Source organism: Lepus europaeus, chromosome 13 (genome assembly GCF_033115175.1).
Source record: "Lepus europaeus isolate LE1 chromosome 13, mLepTim1.pri, whole genome shotgun sequence".
Taxonomy (NCBI): Eukaryota; Metazoa; Chordata; class Mammalia; order Lagomorpha; family Leporidae; genus Lepus; species Lepus europaeus.
This window is the reverse complement of record NC_084839.1, coordinates 33,258,980-33,280,271: the sequence shown is the minus strand read 5'-3', so window position 1 is coordinate 33,280,271 and position 21,292 is coordinate 33,258,980. Positions and strand designations below refer to the sequence as shown.

General features: G+C 39.3%; 1 protein-coding gene and 1 pseudogene across 1 annotated transcript in view; both read left to right on the top strand.

Annotated features, from left to right (window-relative positions):
* Positions 1-21,292, top strand: part of STRN (striatin) — a 137,934-nt gene that overhangs the window by 104,041 nt on the left and 12,601 nt on the right. Inside the window, exons 11-17 of the mRNA XM_062209245.1 lie at positions 2,880-3,055; positions 5,592-5,639; positions 6,378-6,499; positions 12,654-12,821; positions 15,192-15,332; positions 19,914-20,021; positions 21,170-21,256. Coding sequence (XP_062065229.1) covers positions 2,880-3,055; positions 5,592-5,639; positions 6,378-6,499; positions 12,654-12,821; positions 15,192-15,332; positions 19,914-20,021; positions 21,170-21,256 — 850 coding nt within the window. The remainder of the gene's footprint in view (positions 1-2,879; positions 3,056-5,591; positions 5,640-6,377; positions 6,500-12,653; positions 12,822-15,191; positions 15,333-19,913; positions 20,022-21,169; positions 21,257-21,292) is intronic.
* On the top strand, positions 15,667-15,907 carry LOC133772942 (SNRPN upstream reading frame protein-like; annotated as a pseudogene).

The window sequence follows — 21,292 nt, the reverse complement described above, 5'->3', positions numbered from 1 at the left end:
TAGTACACCAAGCCTCATTTTCTTGGTAGGTCCTCTCCATCAGTTTTTATCTCTGTGGCAACAGAAAACCATGAAAAATATTGCTTGGCCTCTCAGCCATCCTTCTGGAATCAGTAAATGCCCTCTGGGAAAAAATAGCCACAAACATTGTGCTCACCTCTGTAGGCCTGTGTTCTTCCTTGGATCTTAGCTTTCTTAGTTTATCTTCACTATTTTTCACTATTTTGTTGATTCTCCACATTTTATATTTAGTTCTGCTTTTCCACTTCTCCTTAATGCAGAGGTGCTGCCAGTTACCTAGTTCATCATGACTAGAAGCAGAAGTTCGCATTAGATACTTCATACTTTCTATAACAACCCTACAAAGAATTTGTCCAGTATCTAATGAAACTTACTCTTCTCTCTAGAGAAAGTTCATTCTTTTTTCATAGAAAATGTGGTATTGTGTCACCCTATTTTCAAAAGTAGTTCTTGGTTTTATTAAATGTATTAGTAATTTTTTGCTGTGTAACAGATTATGCCAAAGCTTAAAACTTAAAGTGACAAACATTGTATAGTTTCTTTGGGTCAGGAATTCAGGAAGCTTAGCTGTGCAATTCTGGCTCAAGGACTTTCGTGTAGTCAGGATGTTGTCAGGGACTGAAGTCTTACCTGAAGACTAGGCTTGGGAGGATATACTTCCTTGCTCCTCGTGGATAGTGGAAGGCCTGGGTTCTTTGCTAGGTATTGTCTGGAAAACTAGTTCTTCACCACATGGACCTCACCATGGCAGATGGCTTCCTCTGCGGTGAGTGTATGGGGAAAGAGGAAGGGGCCGGCGCTGTGGCACAGTGGGTTAACAGCTTGGCCTGAAGCACCAGCATCCCATATGGACGCCGGTTCTAGTCCCGGCTGCTCCTCTTCCGATCCAGCTCTCTGCTATGGCCTGGGAAAGCAGTAGAAGATGGCCCAAGTCCTTGGGCCCCTGCACCCACGTGGGAGACCCAGAAGAAACTCCTGGCTCCTGGCTTCGGATCAGCACAGCTCCGGCTGTTGCAGCCATCTGGGGAGCGAACCAGCAGATGGAAGACCTCTCTCTATCTCTACCTCTCTCTGTAACTCTGTCTTTCAAATAAATAAAATAAATATTTAAAAAAAAAAAAAGAAAAGGAAAAGAGTGACATCCAAGATATGTTGCTATATAACTTAATCTTGTAAGTAGCTTGGGTCACTTCTATATGCTCTTAGTTACACAGATCAACACTATAATGTGTGAGGGAACTATACAAGGTTTAAGTACAGGGAGGTAGGGCTGACCGGAAACCATATTGGTGGCTGCCTTCCACATTAAGAGATTCACAAAGAATCAGCTGTTTCACAAGAGCAAGCATAATTCAACCCAAGATAATTTTTTCCAGGATAGTCAGCCTCAACAGTTAGAGTAGTCTTTGCATGATATGTTTTGTGTTCTCTTATCACCATATTTGTGACATTTCCTATCTAGTTCTTTTCTGTAGATTTTTAAACTTCTGAGCACTGCCTTACTGAGTATGACCTCTAGAACCAGACTGCTTTGGTTTATATGTAGGCTTCTTTATTTCGTAGCAGGGTTCTTTGGGCAAGTCACTCAAATCCTCCATTCCTGATGTGTTAAGTCTGTAAAGTAGAGATGACATTAATTCCTAAATCAAAAAATTATTATGAGGGTTAAACAATTTACTAATACATGTAAAGTATTTTAAATAATGTTGAAAATAATGGATAATATTCAAAATAGCAACTGTTGTTAGTTTTGCTGCTTTTTTGTCATTGTAAGTATGGTAATATTTCTCCTATATGTCAACAATACTTGTCCCAATCTTGTTTAAACCTAGTGTGATTGTTAGTCTTAGAGTATGAAGAGATCATATGTGGTGCTAGTGTAAAATCAATTACCAGCTACTCTTCAGCTTTCTTGTTAGTTGGAATGAAAAATAATGCAGTTTTTTCAGTTGTTGAGATAAAGTTAACATAGGAAAAAAAAACCCACATTGTTTGTTTTACCAATGGACAGTAGTTTTTGTGATATTGGATTATGTTTTCCATTTTTAACATTCTCTGCTTCTACTTTATAAACCTTGTTCCTAATTTGATGAAGAAAATTGGCTCCTGTTACAAAGTATTGAAAACTCAGAAGTATGATCATATTCTGAAATGTTGTTTAAAGACAACTTAGTTATTTAATTCTTATGAAAATTATACTTTCTATCCTACATTATAATTTGAATTATTTGGCTTTTAAATTCATGTGGTGGCTGGTGCCGCGGCTCACTAGGCTAATTCTCCGCCTGTGGCACTGGCATTCCAGGTTCTAGTCCCAGTTGGGGCGCCGATTCTGTTCTTGTTGCTCCTCTTCCACTCCAGCTCTCTGCTGTAGCCCAGGAAGGCAGTGGAGGATGACCCAAGTGCTTGGGCCCTGCACCCACATGGGAGACCAGGAGGAAGCACACGGCTCCTGGCTTCGGATTGGCGCGGTGTGCTGGCTGTAGCAGCCATTTGGGGGGTGGACCAACGGAAGGAAGACCTTTCTCTCTGTCTCTCTCCTTCATTGTCTAACTCTGCCTGTTAAAAAAGAAAATTTAAAAAATTCATGTGGTGATGATCTATTTCATATATGACTTTATCCACTTTTTATATTGAATTATATTTTCTTGTTGTAACTTTCATATTTCTTCAAAGAACACTGTTGACATCTTGCTAATTTTACCTATTGATCTGGTTATTTACATTTAAAAATTATTGCTTTGAAAGTCATGACATGTGATGATTTAATGGCAAATTAGTAAGAAGTAATGTTATAACACAGATTTTTTTTGCCTTGAACTAAATGTTTAAGTATCTTTGTTTTGTTTCTTTAATAGATAGCAAACAATAAAGATGCATTGAGGAAGACATGGAACCCAAAGTTTACATTAAGAAGTCACTTTGATGGCATCCGAGCCCTTGCTTTCCACCCTGTCGAGCCTATTTTGATAACAGCATCAGAGGATCATACTTTAAAAATGTGGAATTTGCAGAAAACAGCCCCAGCCAAAAAGTAAGGATATTCTACTCTGAGTATTTTTTTAAAAGGTTTAGTTATTTAAAAGACAGAGTGACAGAGAGTGAGAAAGAGAGAGACAGAGATAAAGATTGATCTTCCATCCATCCAGGGATGGGCCATGCTGAAGCCAGGAGCCAAGAATTCTATTCGAGTCTCCCACATGGGTGGCAGGAACTCAGGTTCTTGAACCATTATTGCTGCTTCCTAGGCACATTAGCAGGGAGCTTGTTTGGAAGTGGAGTAGCCAGGACTTGAACCGGCATTCCAGTATGGGATGCGGGCATTGCAAGTGGTGACTTAACCCACTTCATCACCATAGCACCTGCCCTTATTTGAATATATTTTAATTAAACTTTTTAGCACAAAAATACATATTGTATTTTTTTAAAGATTTTATTTATTTATTTGAGAGGTAGAGTTACAGACAGTGAGAGGGAGAGACAGAGAAAAGTCTTCCATCTGCTGGTTCACTCCCCAGATGGCCACAACAGCCAGAGCTGGGCTCATCCAAAGCCAGGAGCCAGGAGCTTCTTCCAGGTCTCCCATGTGGATGTAGGGGCCCCTTTCACTGGACCACCTTTCACTGCTTTCCCAGATCATAGCAGAGAGCTAGATTGTAAAGAAGAGCATCTGGGACTAGAACCGGTGCCCATATGGGATGCTGGCACTGCAGGCAGAGGACTAACCTACTGTGCCACAGCGCCGGCTCCCATGTATTGTATTCTTTGCTGTAGTGTTCCAAGAATCTCTTCCAGTTCAGGCTACTTGAGCACATCATGCAGCTTAAGAGTATTTTTTTCCCTTATGCAATCTAATATTAGATTGGAAAACTGATGCTTAGGAAAAAATGATATTAACCAATGGTATGCAAAGGGTTTGTGAATGATGATTACAGTCTTCATAATATAAAGTATTTTAAATGACTCATATTTGGGGAACATCTTATCTATAGTGAAGGTTTATTCTATTTTTTCTAAAAAGGTATAGCATGTTTAAAATCATCAAAGTTTTTCTCGTTTCCTCCCCCATTGCTTACTATGTTTGGACTTAGACAAAATAGAGTAGAGAAAAGCTGATTGGGAGGTGTAGGGGACTTCTCTTAGGTCTTTTTTTTTTTTTTTTTTTTTTTGACAGGCAGAGTGGACAGTGAGAGAGAGAGAAAGGTCTTACTTTTTGCCGTTGGTTCACCCTCCAATGGCCGCCGCGGTTGGCGCGCTGCGGCCGGCGCACCGCGCTGATCCGATGGCAGGAGCCAGGTGCTTCTCCTGGTCTCCCATGTGGGTGCAGAGCCCAAGGACTTGGGCCATCCTCCACTGCACTCCCTGGCCACAGCAGAGAGCTGGCCTGAAAGAGGGGCAACCAGGACAGGATCAGTGCCCCGACCGGGACTAGAACCCGGTGTGCCAGCGCCGCAAGGCGGAGGATTAGCCTATTGAGCCGCGGCGCCGGCCTAGGGCTAGTCTTTTGACCTAAACCCTGTAGGTACTTTTCATACCCAGCAGTATGTCTGGATTGAAAGGTACTCTTGGGGCCTTTGTTTTGTGGCATAGTGGGTAAAGCCACTGCCTGTGATGCTGGCATCCCACATGGGCACCGGTTTATGTTCCAGCTGCTTTACTTATCATCCAGCTCCCTGCTATTGGCCAGTGCGCTCCTCCTACTCATATGAAAGACCTGGAAGAAATTCCTGCCTCCTGGTTTTGGCCTGGTTTAGCTCTGATCATTGTAACCATCTGGGGAGTGAACCAGCTGATAGAAGATCGATTCTCTCTGTCTCTGTCTCTCTCTCTCTCTCTCCCCCGCACTTCTCTCCCTCTCCCTCTCCCTCTCCATGCCCCCTTTCTTCTCCCTCCTCTCCCTCCTCCTCCTCTCTCCCTGTGTAACTCTGACTTTGAAATAAATAAACAGGAACAAAAAGGGGCACTGTTTTTTCTGTCCCTTTAACTGTTTGTGATTGCCTCATATCATTGATTTCCTGTCTAAGTGTGGGCAGACATGACTTAGTAGAAAGCCTTTTAACAGCCCCCAAGCTGATTTCCATCCCACTTAGGATAATTATTGGAGCTTCTCTCCTTCCGTGGGTCACATGGTCCAGAATCAGTGTGTGCCAGCATTGGCCTTCTGCTGTGTCAAGCACTTCTATTATTACAAGAATACAACTTAACATCAGATAGAGAAGATTACAGAAATTTTACTACTGGTAGAGGAAATCTGTTGACTAGTTTGAAAGAGATAAGAAATGTATCCCTTCAAAACGCTCATTGTTTCTCCTGAGTGAAGCTATTTCTCAACTCAGATTTTGACAGTCTAAAATCACAGTAGCAAAATACTACTGTTAAACAAGTAGTTTTGATTCTTGATGCCATGGAAATATGATTGAAATTGGGTAAGCTTATTTTTGTAACCTGTGGTTGAGAACGGTGTATTACAACTGTATTTGTATTTCTAAAGGCAATTTTGTCATGGTTCTGTCATATTGTTTACTACCAAAACTTCAATTGGTAAAAGTTGTCTTCTATCTCTGATTTAGGAGTACTTCTCTGGATGTAGAGCCTATCTATACATTTAGGGCTCATAAGTAAGTATGTGGTTTTTCTTTATTTTAAACCAACATCATTGTCAAAGAGCTTGTAGGATATTTTACTTTTGTTTACTTACTTTTTTTTGTATTTAGTAGTTTTTGTAAATGTGAAAAAAGCTGACAAATAATACTAAAAGCAAGTTTATCACAAAAATAGGGATCCCTGCTGAAACTGTTTTTATTTGCATGTTTAAGTGATATATGTATATATTAAATTAAAATTAAAGTGATTGGATTTAAACATTAGAAATCCTAGCTTTTTTTTTTTCCTTAAAGATAACCTGATTCAAGTATCGAAAGTTTTTTTTTTCTTTGTTGTGATCACACATTGCATGCTTATCCTATTTCTATTTAAGGTTAAGGTGTCTTTTCATTTGATTAAGTACAGAGATTGGCATACTGTTTGTATAAAGGGTCAGATGGTAAATATTTTTTAATCTTTTCAGGTCATATATTTTCTTTTGTGTATTGATTTTATTTGTTTTACAATCCTTTAAAAATGTAAAAGACATTGTTCACATGAGGACTATATAGAAGCAAGGCTGCTGGTTGGATTTGGCCCGTAGTCTGTAGCTTGCCAACTGCTGTTTTAGCAGAGAAAGAAAAACAAGTAATGCTTTATAGTATTTTTATTTACTGTAAAAAAAAAAAGTAACCACTTGAATAATTAAACCTTCTTATTTTTAATGTTAGGAATATTATCAGGTTGATGTTTAAATTTTTTTAATCTCTCAGAGGTCCAGTTCTTTGTGTGGTAATGAGCAGCAATGGTGAGCAGTGTTACAGTGGTGGTTCTGATGGACTAATCCAAGGCTGGAATACCACTAATCCCAACATTGACCCCTATGACTCTTACGGTATGTGATGGACCAAAGGTCTGAAAGAGTAAATGTTTTCATTTTATATGTTTTTTCATGGTAGCTACAGGTTAAGCATCCCTTATCCTAAATGCTTGGAACCAGAAGTGTTTCAGATGTTGGATTTTTTTTTAAAGATATGTTTATTTATTTGAAAGGCAGAGTTTTAGAGAGGCAAAGGCAGAAGCAGAGTGGGAGAGAGAGGGAGAGAGAAGTCTTCCTCCCATTGCCATAGGCCATAGCAGAGAGCTAGATCAGAAGTGGAGCAGCTGGAACCAGTGCATATATGATATGCCAGCACTGCAGGTGGCAGTTATGTGCTTTACCTGCTACATCACAGCACCGGCCCTCGATTTTTTTTTTTAATTTTGTGATATTTTCATAGGCATAATGAGATACCCTGTAGAGCGGGACCCAAATCCAAATTCATTTATGTTTAATGTACATACTTTATACATAGCCCAAAGGCAGTTTAATACAATATTTTAGTGTGCCTGGCTTTTCACTGTGACCTATAACATGAGACCAGTTGTAGAACTTTTCACGTGTGGAGCTTTGTCTGTGCTCAAAGAGTTTTCAGATATTGGAGCACTTTGGATTTCATATTTGGATTAGACATGTTCAACATGTGAAAGAATTCAAATAGATATTTCTGAAAACTAATATGTAAAAAGAGAATCACATCTCTTTTTTGTTGTTTAAAAAAATGGATGACTATATTTAGTTATCAATTTGATACATTATGTGAAAAGAAAACAGGCTACACTTCTAGAGAAAACAGTTCCCACTCGCCAGAGTCTTATTGATTAGAAATGCTGTCTTGATTGACAATTATTTTCCTTTTAGGTTTTTCTGCAGTACTTGATACTTTATTATTAATCTGTAATCATGTTTCATCACTGCTCTTAACAAATGACTTTGAAGGAAAAATAAGTGTTGGCATCATCTCCTTAATCAGTTGTTGGAGGAAAACGTAGAGGCTAGTAACTTAAATTTTCTGATGCCTCTTTTTTTGTGTGTAGTAGGGGGAGATACAAGAACTTTATTGAAAGAAAAGTGCAGTGAAATTTGTTGAAAGTTTGAGAGTGGGAACTTAGACACTTCCCCTCAGGTGCAGGGCCAAGTGCAGAGTGGACTGTTTCTGAATGTTGTAGTCAGACAGAGTGTGATCATCTACCAGCTGCTTTCAGCAAAGATCAACTTCTGCTGGTCAGAGGGGATGCCTTCCTTGTCTTGGATCTTTGCCTGGACTTTGTCAGTGGTGTTACTAGGCTCAACCTCAAGGGTTAACGTTAAGATGTGTCATTTGGTTTTAAGAAAGGTATCCTAAACCATAAATCCATATCTTACTAGAATTTCCCTGGTTTTCTCAAATTGTAGAATGGTTTAAAAGTATATTTGCGTAACAGTATATTTTAATTTCATTATCACTGTGGACTGAATTTGATACCAAACCTTAGTAAAGATAAGGAATTCTATAAAAAATTCTTCCAATATTTATTTATTTGAAAGAGTATCAGAGAGGGAGGGAAAGAGAGGGATACCTTCTATCTGCTGATTCACTCCCCAGCTGCCCTCAACAGTCAGATCTGGACCAGGCTGAAGCCAGGATCTCGGAACTCCATGTGAGTGGCAGAAACCCAAGAATTGGAACCATTATCTGCCATCTCCCAGGCACATTAGCAAGGAGTTTCTGGATTGAAAGCAGAGCAGCTGGGACTAGGAATGGCATTCCAATATGAGATATAGGCATTGCAATGGATGACTTAACCCCCTGTGCTACAATACTCTCCCCACTAATATTTATTTAGTAATCATTAAACACATGTTGTGAAAACTTACCCACCCTCAACTCTCCCAATAACAAATTATCTGTTTCATGCTTTCTTTCTCTCTGTGTCTCATTCTGCCCCAGTCCCAGCCTTCCTTTTTTGTTGCTGATCTTATTCTTTCAGTTTCTTTTGGGGCTATACTTGAATCTCTCTCTCTTTGGAACTGCACTCCAATCTCTTACTCTTGCTCTTGTACTGATTCTCATCTTAATTAAACTTTATTAAACTTTACCCTCTTTGCTCTCTCTTTTTTTTTCAACTTTTATTTAATAAATATAAATTTCCAAAGTACAACTTTTGGATTATGGTGGCTTTTCCCCCCATAACCTCCCTCCCACCAGCAACCATCCCATCTCCCACTCCCTCTCCCATCCCATTCTTCATCAGGATTCATTTTCAATTAGCTTTATATACAGAAGATCAATTTAGTATATACTAAGTAAAGATTTCAACAGACTGCACCCACCCACACACACATAAGGTGTAGAGTACTGTTTGAGTACTAGTTATACCATTAATTCGCATAGTACAACACATTAAGGACAGAGATCCTACATGGGGAGTAGGTGCACAGGAACTCCCGTTGTTGATTTAACAGTTGACACTCTTATTTATGACGTCAGTAATCACCCGAGGCTCTTGTCATGAACTGCCAATGCTATGGAAGCCTCTTTTGTTTTTGACAGGCAGAGTGGACAGTGAGAGAGAGAGACAGAGAGAAAGGTCTTCCTTTGCCGTTGGTTCACCCTCCAGTGGCCGCTGTAGATAGCGCACTGCGGCCGGTGCACCGCGCTGATCCGAAGGCAGGAGCCAGGTGCTTCCCCTGGTCTCCCATGTGGGTGCAGGGCCCAAGCACTTGGGCCATCCTCCACTGCACTCCCAGGCCACAGCAGAGAGCTGGCCTGGAAGAGGGGCAACCAGGACAGAATCTGGCGCCCCAACCGGGACTAGAACCCAGTGTGCTGGTGCCGCAGGTGGAGGATTAGCCTATTGAGACGTGGCGCCAGCCACTGAAAGCCTCTTGAATTCACCAACTCTGATCTTATTTAGACAGGGCCATAGTCAAAGTGGAAGTTCTTTCCTCCCTTCAGAGAAAGGTACCTCCTTCTTGAATGACCTATTCTTTCTGCTGGGATCTCCCTCACAGAGATCTTTCATTTAGGTTATTTTTTAAATTTTTTTTTTTTTTTGCCACAGTGTCTTGGCTTTCCATGCCTGCAAAACTCTTCATGGGCTTTTTAGCCAGATCCGAATGCCTTAAGGGCTGATTCTGAGGCCAGAGCGCTCTTTAGGGCATTTGCCATTCTATGTCTGCTGTGCATCCTGCTTCCCATGTAGGATCATTCTCTCCTTTTTTAATTCTATCAATTATTATTTTCAGACATTGGTCTTATTTATGTGATCCCAATGACAATCCTATCTTTTTAATCAATTATGAACTTAAACTGATCACTTTAACAAGTGAGATGGCATTGGTACATGCCACCTTGATGGGTTTGAATTGGAATCCCCAGCACGTTTCTAGCTCTACCGTTAGGGGTAAGTCCAAGTGAGCATGTGCCAACTGTACATCTCCTCTCTTATTCCTACTCTTATATTTAACAGGGATCACTTTTCAGTTAATTTTAAATGCCTAAGAATAATTGTATGTTAATTAAAGAGTTCAACCAATGGTATTAAGTAGAGTAAATAAAAGGAATAAAATAGTAAGTTGTTCCTCGTCAGGACAAGGGCTGATCAAGACATTGTTTCTCATAGTGTCCATTTCACTTCAACAGGTTTCCTTTTAGGTGGTCAGTTAGTTGTCACCGATCAGGGAGAACATATGATATTTGTCCCTTTGGGACTGTCTTTGCTCTCTTAAAGCAAAAATTTCCTCAAATTTAGGTATCTCCCATTCTTGGCAAGAAGACTTTTCTTGACCCCATTTTCCTCTTTGTCTTCTGTTAGTCTCTTTCTTTTCCTTATCATATATGTTTTTCTTGATGTTATTGTCTACAAAACATAATGACTAGTTACTAATTCCATGTCCTTTCCCTGTGTATCATCTCCATGCATTGTGGCTTCTGGCTACATCACGTAAATACAAGATTGCCAATGATCAGCTAATTGCCTGGTCTGAAAGTATTTTGTAATCCTTATTTTACTAAATGTATGGGCTGTTTCAGGGACTTTCACAACTTTTTTTTTTTTTTTTTTAAGATTTATTTATTTGAAAGAGTCACAGAGAGAGAGGGGAGGGGGAAGAATGAGAGAGGGAAAGAGAAGCTCTTCCTTCCACTGGTTCACTCCGCAAATGGCTTTAACAGCCAGCCAGGCTGAAGCCAGGAGCCAGGAATTCTGTTTGGGTCTCCCACATGTGTGGCAGTAGCCCGAACACTCACACCATCTTCTGCTGCTTTCTCAGGCACATTAGTAGGAACCTTGAACAGCCGTGACTCAAGCTGGTGCTCATTTGAAATGCTGGCATTGCAGATGATGACTTAACTCACTCTGCTCCAACACCAGTTTCCACCCTCCTTTTTCAAATTTGTCCTATTGCCTTTTTTTTTTTTTTTTTTGACACTATAACAGTTTCTGTTCCCTATCCTTCATGAATTCTCTTTATTTCTCTTACCTTAAGTATCTGCATTTCTCAAGGCTAAGATCTGACTCATTCTTTGTAGTGTACAAATGTTCCTTGGGAGGTTGAATCTACTTCTGTCGCTTTTATGTGCTGTTGACTTATAAGTGTACTCAGAATGTAAGCTTCGGACTGCTTACAGGAAATTTCAGATTGGCTGTCTTCATTCTCTATAAATCCCAACATGTCCTGTGTTTCTTCTGTTTATTCTTTTTAGTTGGTGGCACTACCAGAATTACCTGAAGTAGAAACCTGAGAATTACCTGATTTTTTTTTCCTCTGACATATTCCTTAATTACCTTGTTTTTTTTGATATGATTCCGTAAATATTTCTTGACTTTTCTCCCTCTGCCCTGGTCTTTTACACTGATCTTCGCCAAAAGGCTGAGAAGCGATTGCTCTGATCTTTTACCACTGTCCTGTATTATGTCTTTTTCATCACTCTTCCAGTGTGCTAAACCAGCCCCCTTGCCTTTATCTGGATTCTGTCCAGATTATCTTCTGTACTATAGCTGTGTTTTCCTTAGACACTTCACTGCTCCCTTTTTGTTTCCTGTTGCTTTCAGGATAGCTCCAGTTTCCTTAACGTATCACAGAGATTCCACCATGAACTAACTCTCCCCATCTCATCCATTTCCTGCTTCAGCCGCCACATGACAGTAATATTGAATTTCTTAGAAATCTCCTTGCATAGCATATTATTTTTCCTTTAGTGTTTTGTAGGTGCTGCCCACTTGCCAGCCACACCCTTCTGTTCTCTGACTTGCTGCATCTTTGTACTATAATGTCGTGCTCTCCAAGAGGTTTCCACTCAACGCCAGTTACTCTCCATGGTAGCTCGTGTCTGTCACTTGAGTGTACTCCAAATATTATTCTTTGAGGACAGGGGCAGTGTTGTGTCCTCATCACTGAGTGGTGCTAGCATTAATAATAGTGTTTGATATACAGTGTATTTTCAATAAATATTTTGTGGTGTGTCAGAGAGAAGGTAGAAGACATTTCCAGACTTAATGTCTGTAACTCATCTTGAAAATGCCAGTTTTTAGAATCCTTGTGAGGATTAATAATGAAATATTCCAAATTAACTTTTTCATGAGATTGTACAACTGGCCCTCCCCACCTCTCTCCTCCTCTCCCCCCCACATACATCATCCACATATCAGTTGTTATTGTTTGAAAATTTGGGGAATCCTATAATTCTCAGAGCTGTCCATTCTTATGTCATGCTCCCAGGAATAATTGCCATATTCGTTGTACAGCAGGGTAAACGGCCTGCAAGACGTGAGGCCAGAGTGCTACAGGTGTTCAGGGTGGGGGCAAAGACCTTTTCACTTTTTCACTCAGAGAGTGAGTTGTGGTTGCTTCAAGGTGATTTAGTTTGAATACTATGTATTAACATTCTTTTAAAAATTCAGACAAGTGGAAAGACAGAAGGAAAGGGAGAGGCAGTACCTGTCTTGTTTAAGGAGAAATAGATGTGCAATTTAGTTTAAAAATTTAAACTCTACATTTGTGTATTTCCAAGCTCCCCCTCCCTTTTTTTATTACTGCAGAAGTGTAGAATAATAATAAACTAGAAAACATTCTCTACTATTGTCAAATGCTTTTGTTTATACATTTTACTTCCTCTGGAATCTAAGTGCCTTTTTAATTTGAGTTTTCTCCTCTTGACTTTGCAATGTTTTACTGTTTCATGTAGATCCTTCTGTTTTAAGAGGACCTCTGCTCGGCCACACGGATGCAGTCTGGGGTTTGGCTTACAGTGCAGCACACCAGCGTTTGTTGTCCTGCTCAGCAGATGGCACTCTGCGTTTATGGAATACAGCTGAGGCTGCTCCAGCACTGAGTGTATTTAACGATAACAAAGGTACAAACTTTTAAAAATTATTGTATTAAATCTTTATAAACATCTTTTACTGAAAACAAACCAACCAACAAATAAAAAATGATTCTATAAACTCTTATTCTTAATTATTCTCTAAATTCTTCACCTCTCCAAAGTTCCTTTGTGTCCTTTCCAGTCAATCCCTTCTCCCCATTACCAGCTAGAGGTCCTCACTGTTGTGGTTTTCTTTCATCATAGGTTAGTATTGTCTATTCTCTGTAAGTGAAATATGTATTAAAATTTCACATAAGTGAAATAATACCATATATACTTTTTTTTTTTTTTTTTGGACAGGCAGAGTTAGACAGTGAGTGAGAGAGACAGAGAGAGAGTTAGAGACAGAGAGAGACAGAGAGAAAGGTCTTCCTTCCGTTGGTTCACTCCCCTAATGGCCACTTCGGCTGGTGCTGCGCCGATCTGAAGCCAGGAGCCGGGTACTTCCTCCTGGTCTCCCTTGTGGGTGCAGGGGCCCAGGCACTTGGGCCATCCTCCACTGCCCTCCCAGGCCACAGCAGAGAGCTGGACTAGAAGAGGAGCAACCGGGACTAGAACCAGGGTTCATCACAGGCGGAGGATTAGCCAAGTGAGCCATGGTGCCGGCCTACATATACTCTTTCGTATCAGGCTTTTTGCTGACTATAATGTTTCTACAATTCATCTATGTTATATCGATTTATTTGTCTTTATTGCTTAATAGTCTGACTAAACTATAATTTTGTCTGTTCATTTACTTCTTGATGGACATTCAGGTTGTTTCCAGGTTTTGGCTATTATGAACACAGCTGCTATGAACATTGATATATTTTCATTATAGGTGGGTAGACACCTAGAAGTAGAACTGCTAGGCTTCAGGGTGGGTGCTTATTCTACTGTATGTGAAATTGGCAAAAATTTTCCCCAAGGTGGTTGTGGCATTTTATACCACTTATAGCAATGTCTGAGAGTTCTTGCTCTACATCCATATCAGCATTTGGTGTTGTCAGTCTGTTTTAACATTAGCCATACTGTTGGGCATGTAGTAGTATTTCATTTTAGTGGCTGTTTGCATTTCCTTGATGACTAATTACGTTGAATACTTTTGCTTATTGACCATTTGTATATCTTCTGTAATATAAACATTTTTGAGTTGTTGGTTTGCTTCAGATTTTGAGCCAAATGAAAAAAAATTAGACTATGATATTCATTTTATACATAATTACCCTATTTTGATGTTTATAAATAAGGTGAAAGTAAAAATACCTTCTTTGTTCTTGACCTATTATGCTTGTCTCTGTGCTTTGATGAATTGCCTGCATTTGAGATCTGCATGACTAACAATAAATAACAACATGAATTTACTTTTTAAATTCCACGTTTTTGATGAGATAAAATTCCTAATAAGAGATGTTATACAGGGAGCCAGTGCTGTGACATAGCAAGTGGCATCCCATATAGGCACCAATTTGAGTTCTGGCTGCCCCAGTCTGATCCAGCTCTCTGCTATGGCCTGGAAAAGCAGCAGAAGATGGCTCAAGTACTTGGGCCCCTGCACCCACATGGCAGACCTGGAAGAAGCTCCTCACTCCTGGCTTCTGTCCTGCCCAGCTCCAGCCATTGTGACCATTTGGGGAGTGACCCGGTGTATGGAAGATCTCGCTTTCTCTCTCTCTCTGCCCTTCAAATAAATAAATAAAAATCTTTAAAAAAATGTTATATAAATGAAGAATTGCTACAATCCAAGCTCAGGTTAAAGTAGAAACAGCAAAACTTGCAATCCATACACATTTTCATTTGCTTTCTTTTTTTAAAAGATTTATTTATTTATTCATTTGAAAGTCAGAATTATACAGGGAAAGAGAGAGATCTCCTATCCACGGGTTCACTCTCCAAATGGCCACAACCCAGGATCCAGGAAATTTTTCTAGGTCTCCTATGTGGATGCAGGGGCTCAGTACTTGGACCATTTTCCTCTGCTTTCCCAGGCACATAAACAGGAAGCTGGATTGGAAGTGTAACAACTGGATCTTGAACCTGCACCATACGGGAAGCCAGCATTGCAGGCGGTGGTTTTACCTGCTGTGCCACAGTGCCAGTCCCTTCGTTTGCTTTCTAGATAAAAATTTGCATTCCTTGAATGTATTATTTGCATTTTAAGTAGGAAATCTGCTGAACAGGTAAGGATAATAAATAATCTAGAGCTAAAAGTTACAGAATAAATAATCTTTGCTGATTGGTTATGAACTAATTCTTAATCTAATGACAAGCTTTATTTCTTAAAGAAACCTCTCCATAATTTGTTTTGCTAGATATTAAGCACATTTTTAAGGAGATCCTTTAATTGCCATTCTTTTGTTTATTTTTCATCTCTTTTAGAATTGGGAATCCCTGCTTCTGTGGATCTAGTAAGCAGTGACCCAAGCCTTATGGTAGCATCATTCAGCAAAGGATATACCAGCATATTTAACATGGAAACACAACAACGCATTCTTACTTTAGAATCCAATCCGGATACAAGTATGTATACTACTTTTAAATAGACTTTGCTTGGATCAATTTTTAACTTAAAATTATAACTAGTAGTGTCAACTATGAAAACTACATGTGATTATTAAGTTCTCTGCTTCTTGTATCTCAGAACAGAGTTGCTTAAAAGGACATAATGATTTACAATTGATTTTTCAAGAGTTCAGGTTAAGTTTTTAGAAATACTATTTAGGATAGCATTTGAACTATTCCAAAGATGTCAAGCTTATGTTATACCAAAGGATTAATTTTCAATTCTGTTGGAAGAAAGCAGTATTTGTTCTGAATAAAAAATTAAATGGGCAGAGCTCCGTAGCTGCCAGAAATGTCTGATACTTTGGCCCTAGGAGCAGTTAGTGGAGCGAAAAGGGATCGCTTACACCTGCGTGGACTACAGAACAGCACGTGCCAGAAGGGAAGTACAAGTCAAACACAGGAAGATGGCTTCATTGAGCAATCCAGAGTGTCAGTGGTATGGACGTTCTCAGCAGCAGTAAATACCTGTGGAGGATTTCCAGGAGGAACTGAGACAGGCATTCTTAGCTGAGACACCAAGAGGTGGTTAGAGGCGGTATTAGAATATCAAGGTAGCTGATTTCCAAGCAAAAACAAGACAGTGCAATGAAGATTATCTATAAATTAAAAAAATTTTTCATTTCTTTTTTTTTTTTTTTAAGATTATATTTATTTATTTGAGAGGTAGAGTTACAGAGAGAAGAAGAGACAGAGAGAAAGGTCTTCCCTTCGTTGGTTCACTCCCCAAATGGTCACAACGGCTGGTGCTGTGCCGATCTGAAGCCAGGAGCCTTTTTCCTGGTATCCCATGTGAGTGCAGGGGCCCAAGGACCTGGGCCGTCCTCCACTGCTTTCCCAGGCCACAGCAGAGAGCTGGATTGGAATAAGAGCAGCCAAGAGTAGAACCAGCACCCATATGGGATGCTGGTGCCACAAGCGGAGGATTAACCTACTGCGCCATGGCGCCGACCACACGTTTTTCATTTCTTAAAATTTAATTTTTTAAGTTATCTTAATTTGCTGTTGTATAATTGATATAACTCAGTATTGATTAGAATGTCTATCACATTGTGTCAGTGATTGGATACAGCAAATCAGGAAACAAATGTTTTCTCAGATTATGAAGAAGATACTACAGATTTTTTTGTTTTTGTTCTTTTTCAACCATTGCTCTCTTTGGTTATAATCCAGTCAGTTTAGATTGTATTCAGTAAAGAAAACCACATACACATACAGAGTTGTGTTTAATGGTGTATGGTTATGTGTGCATATCTTTGTGTTAACAAACATGTCCATGCATATGTGTAAGGAATGTGTATTCCTGTATCTGATGATCTGTCCCTTGCTCTCTCTTAAAAATGTCATCCGTTTTATTTGGACTTGCTTCCTTTTCCTTTTCTAATCTGTTATCCTCTGTGTTATTTTATTTGTTTCTTTCTGATACACAGTGAGGATTGTTTGGGAAAATAGCATAAATAGAACTTTGGCCTGTTTGGGTATAAAAGAGATAGACAGGAAAATAGAAATGGAGACTATAGAATTTAAGAGATTTTTTTTCTAAGAAATACAATTTTGAGGGCTCATGTTATGGCATAGTGGTGGGTAAAGCCGCTGCCTGCGACGCTAGCATCCCATATGGATGCTGGTTCAAGTCCTGACTGCTCCACTTTGAATCCAGCTCTCTGCTAATGGCCTGGGAAAGCAGCAAAAGATGGCCCAAGTGTTTGAACACCTGCACCCACATGGGAGACTAGATGAAGCTTCTGGCTCTTGGCTTCTGTCTGGCTCAGCTCTAGTCATTGTGGACACTTGGGGAATGAACCAGTGGATGGAAGAACTAACTAACTAACTCTCTCCTTCTCCCCTGTCTCCCCTCCCCCATCTCTCCCTCTCTCTTTTATAACTCTTTCAAATAAATAAATCTTAAATATAGTTTTGAACTCTCAGTAAATTTAAAATCACATTTAAAAGCACAGTAGTAAAGTTAAAAAGCAATATGAAATAAAGAAGAATGTGAGCATTTCTAGAAATTTCCATCGGAAAATATGACCAATTCTTTTAATTTCCTGAGTGGCAAATGTTTATTTTAATGATTACTACAAGTAGTGAATGCATCAGGTCTTGTAGATAAAATGTATAAGTTGAAACCACTCAAGGGATGTGACCATAAATTAATATTCTGCCAGGTAATGGAAGCATTTCAGAAGACTGCCAAGAATGTTTTTAACCAAGACAACATTTCTGAAATAAGTGATAATTATTTTAAATTACGATAAATATATCCTGATATTCCTGAATTTACAAGTTATATTACTTTTAAAAAAATGTATTGATTTATTTGAAAGGCAGAGTTACAGAGAGGCAGAGAGAGAGAGAGAGAGAGAGAGAGAGGGGTCTTCCATCCACTGATTCACTTCCCTGATGGCTGCAACAACTGGAGCTGCACTGATCCGAAGCCAAGAGACAGGAGCTTCTTCTGGTCTCCCATATGGTTGCAGTGGTCCAAGGACTTGGGCCATCTTCTACTGCTTTCCCAGGTCATAGCAGAGAGTTGGATCAGAAGTGGAGCAGCTGGGACTCGAACTGGTGCCCATATGGGATGCCAGTACTTCAAGCAGCAGCTTCACCCGCTGTGCCACAGTGCTGGTCCCTTGTATTACTTTTAGAGTTATAAAAAGCAAACGAATTAATCCTTTATTCCATTCTGCTGTGGACTATCCCATTGCTATTTGTGTTTGATTATGTCGTTATATTCTGGAATTTAGTATTCTTTTTAAAAAAGATTTATTTCTTTGAAAGCAGAGAGAGAGAGACTGGGATGATCCAAGATGATCCATCCACTGGTTCACTCTCTGAAGGGCTGGGCCAGGCTGAAGTCAGAATCTAGGAAATGTGTCAGGTTCTCGCGCATGGGTAGCAGCAACTCATCATCCCTACGTTCCACACACAGTAACAGGGAGCTGGATCAGAAGCCAAGATCTGGAGCCCTCATTCCAATATGGGATGTAAGCATCCTAACTGGCACCTTAACCCACTAGGACAAAATGCCGGCCTCAAGATTTTTTTGAAGAATTTGGGCCATTCTTGTGCAGCAGGTTAAGCTGCTGCCTGCGGTGCCAGCATTTCTGATCCAGCTCCCTGCTGGTGTGCCTGGGAAAGCAGTGGCAGATGACCCAAGTACTTGAGCCCCTGCCACCTAGTGGGAGATCTGGATGGAGTTCCTGGGTCCTGGATTTGGCCTGGCCCAGCTACAGCTGTTGAGGCTGTTTGATGAGAGAACTAGTGGATGGAAGATCTTCTGGCTCTCCCTTTTCCTCTTTCAAATAAGTAAATAAATATTAGAAGAAATTTAAATTGAAGTTCAAACCAAACATGCTTCAAGGTGAAAGTGAATTTCATATAGAATTGGAAATAATGAAAGATGTTTGTTGTTAGAATAAATTGTGTCTTCTTTTTGATATCAATAGTTATTTGACTTTGATAAGTCAATGGTAGTTGAAGTAGATTTTGAATACCTGTGAACCCAGTGTAAGGATTAACATTTCTAAGTCACAGGCTAACTGTGGGTATTTAGAGGATTGCTTCAGATTGTTAGAATAGCTGTTATGGCTTCAACTCATTTTAGTATTCTTTGCATTTTGCCAACTTTATCTGATTTAGCATCAAATGGAAAAACTTCCTTAAAAGTGTTGGAGTGGATTTTTGGCACAGCAGTTACTGCTTGGTACACTCACATCTCATGTGGGAGTCCTGGTTCCATTTCTGATTCCAGTATCCTGCTAATATGTAGCCTGTTGACTCCTAGTTGGCTTCCTGCCTCCCATTTTGGAAACCCAGATTGAGTTCATGGCTCCTGGCCTCATCTTGGCCCAGCCCTAGTTGTTGCCAGCATTTGGAGAGTGAGCTAACACATTGAGATGCCTCTGTGACTCTCTCTCTCTCTCTCTCTCTAGATAGATAGATACATACATACATACATACAGATAGATATAAATAGATCTCTCTCTCTCTCTCTCTCTCTCTCTCTCTCTCTCTCTCTCTCTCCCTCTCTCTCTCTCTCTCTCTGCCTTTCAGGTTAACAGCCAGTGATGGCTGTTGTTATGAAGAGGATTAAGAACCTCTCTCTGTTATGTTAATTTAAAAATGATAACACTGTAGTAAAGAGCTTACTAGGTAAAAAGAGTTGAACTTTAAATTTGAGGATTATCTACATGTGATAGTGAAACTTAACAAAAAAATTACAGAATATTGTAAAATGATAAATATAAGGGACTCTGCTAAACCTTAGGTGGCAGCCATAGATAGTAGCCATAGATAGTAAACGGTAGAAAAGGAAATTCTGTTTCTTCACTACCTCCAAATTTGTCAATGTAATGTACTTCAAGCAATTCTCATTTCCTGAAATTCAAATTGTGGAAACAGTTGCAGAATAAATGAACTAAAGACAAATTAAAATCATCTCATTTACTTTTTTAGTCTCTTAGATGAATTTCAATTTTCCTTTATGTGAAAAAAAAAATAGCCATAACTAATTTGTGTTGCTCTTTTTCTTCTTAGCAATCAACTCTTCCTGCCAAATAAATAGAGTCATCAGTCATCCCACTCTGCCAATCAGCATCACTGCTCATGAAGATAGGCACATCAAATTCTATGATAACAATACAGGTACGAATTCATTTAGTAAGAAGTGGTTTTTGTTCAAGCAAAAGAAGAAAGAAACCCTACTAAAAAGTTGAGCACTTTTGGTGTCTCTTTTAGTGGCATGATAGTCAAAGAATAGACACTAAGACACAGACACTTCCTTGTCTCAGTTTCTCATCATGCCACCCAAATCTGCTAAGGCTAGTTTTCATTCTAAACGATATTTGGATCCTTTTTGTTTATTTAATAGTGAGTAGATGCTATATTTAGGTCCTGGAGCCAATGTTATCACTAGGAACACAATGAAAAATTCATTCAAATGCAGATAAAAGCGATCTGTTGCTATGATTTATTGCAATATGTTGGGGGAAAATAGAAACATTGGAAGTAGAGGGTATGATCATTATACATGGTAATAAATTATTGCATAGTATTATTCAGTATTTAGTTATTCAGTTATTAACTAGCCATATTCTGTGTTACAGATGGAAAACGTACAGGTCATTTGGTTTACTTTTCCATGGACTAATCTTTTCTGTGTTATAATACTGACTGTTTGGTCCTGATTGATTTGAATTGGGGCATGAGGGGCTTTTGCAATTTTTGTCTAAAAGGAATTCATGAAGAGCTCTGTGGAGGAAAGCATCTTTGTGTTTGCAGCCATATTTATCTGAGTTACCTGTTATTGTCTTTGTTAATATGTTAACTTGTGCTGGCTTTGCTTAACTGCTATTGATAAGTAATTTCATATTTTACATCCTTTTTTTATGTTGTGTACATTATAATTGTGGCCATGTTTCCTTTCTGTTGCTTTGTGTCATTCTTTTTTCTCTGTGAATTTAAACTCTCTGTTCCTACCACCCATATAATTTTCCTGTAGCTAAAGGTTGCAAAGTAGGTGATTAATAGTTTCTAAATTCTCATTAGTGGGAGTGACTTAAGAGGATGTTTGTGTAGAAATTAGTGACTTCCATAAGTTTGAGCTGCTTTTGTTCTTCATTACCGTGACTGAAGGTAGGAGACAGGCACTTGTTTTAGTTGATGGAAAAAACTGTTGATACAGTAAGTAAACAGAGAGGGTTGGATGGAGAAACTAGTGTAACAGGGTAGCTAATGTATATTCAAATGAGGAAAATCATCAATAAATAGGAACAATCTTCTTTTTCCAAAAGGTAAACTGATTCACTCGATGGTAGCACACCTAGAAGCTGTTACAAGTTTAGCAGTTGATCCTAATGGCCTGTACTTGATGTCTGGCAGTAAGTACATCAACTATGGATTGTTTATTTGTTCTT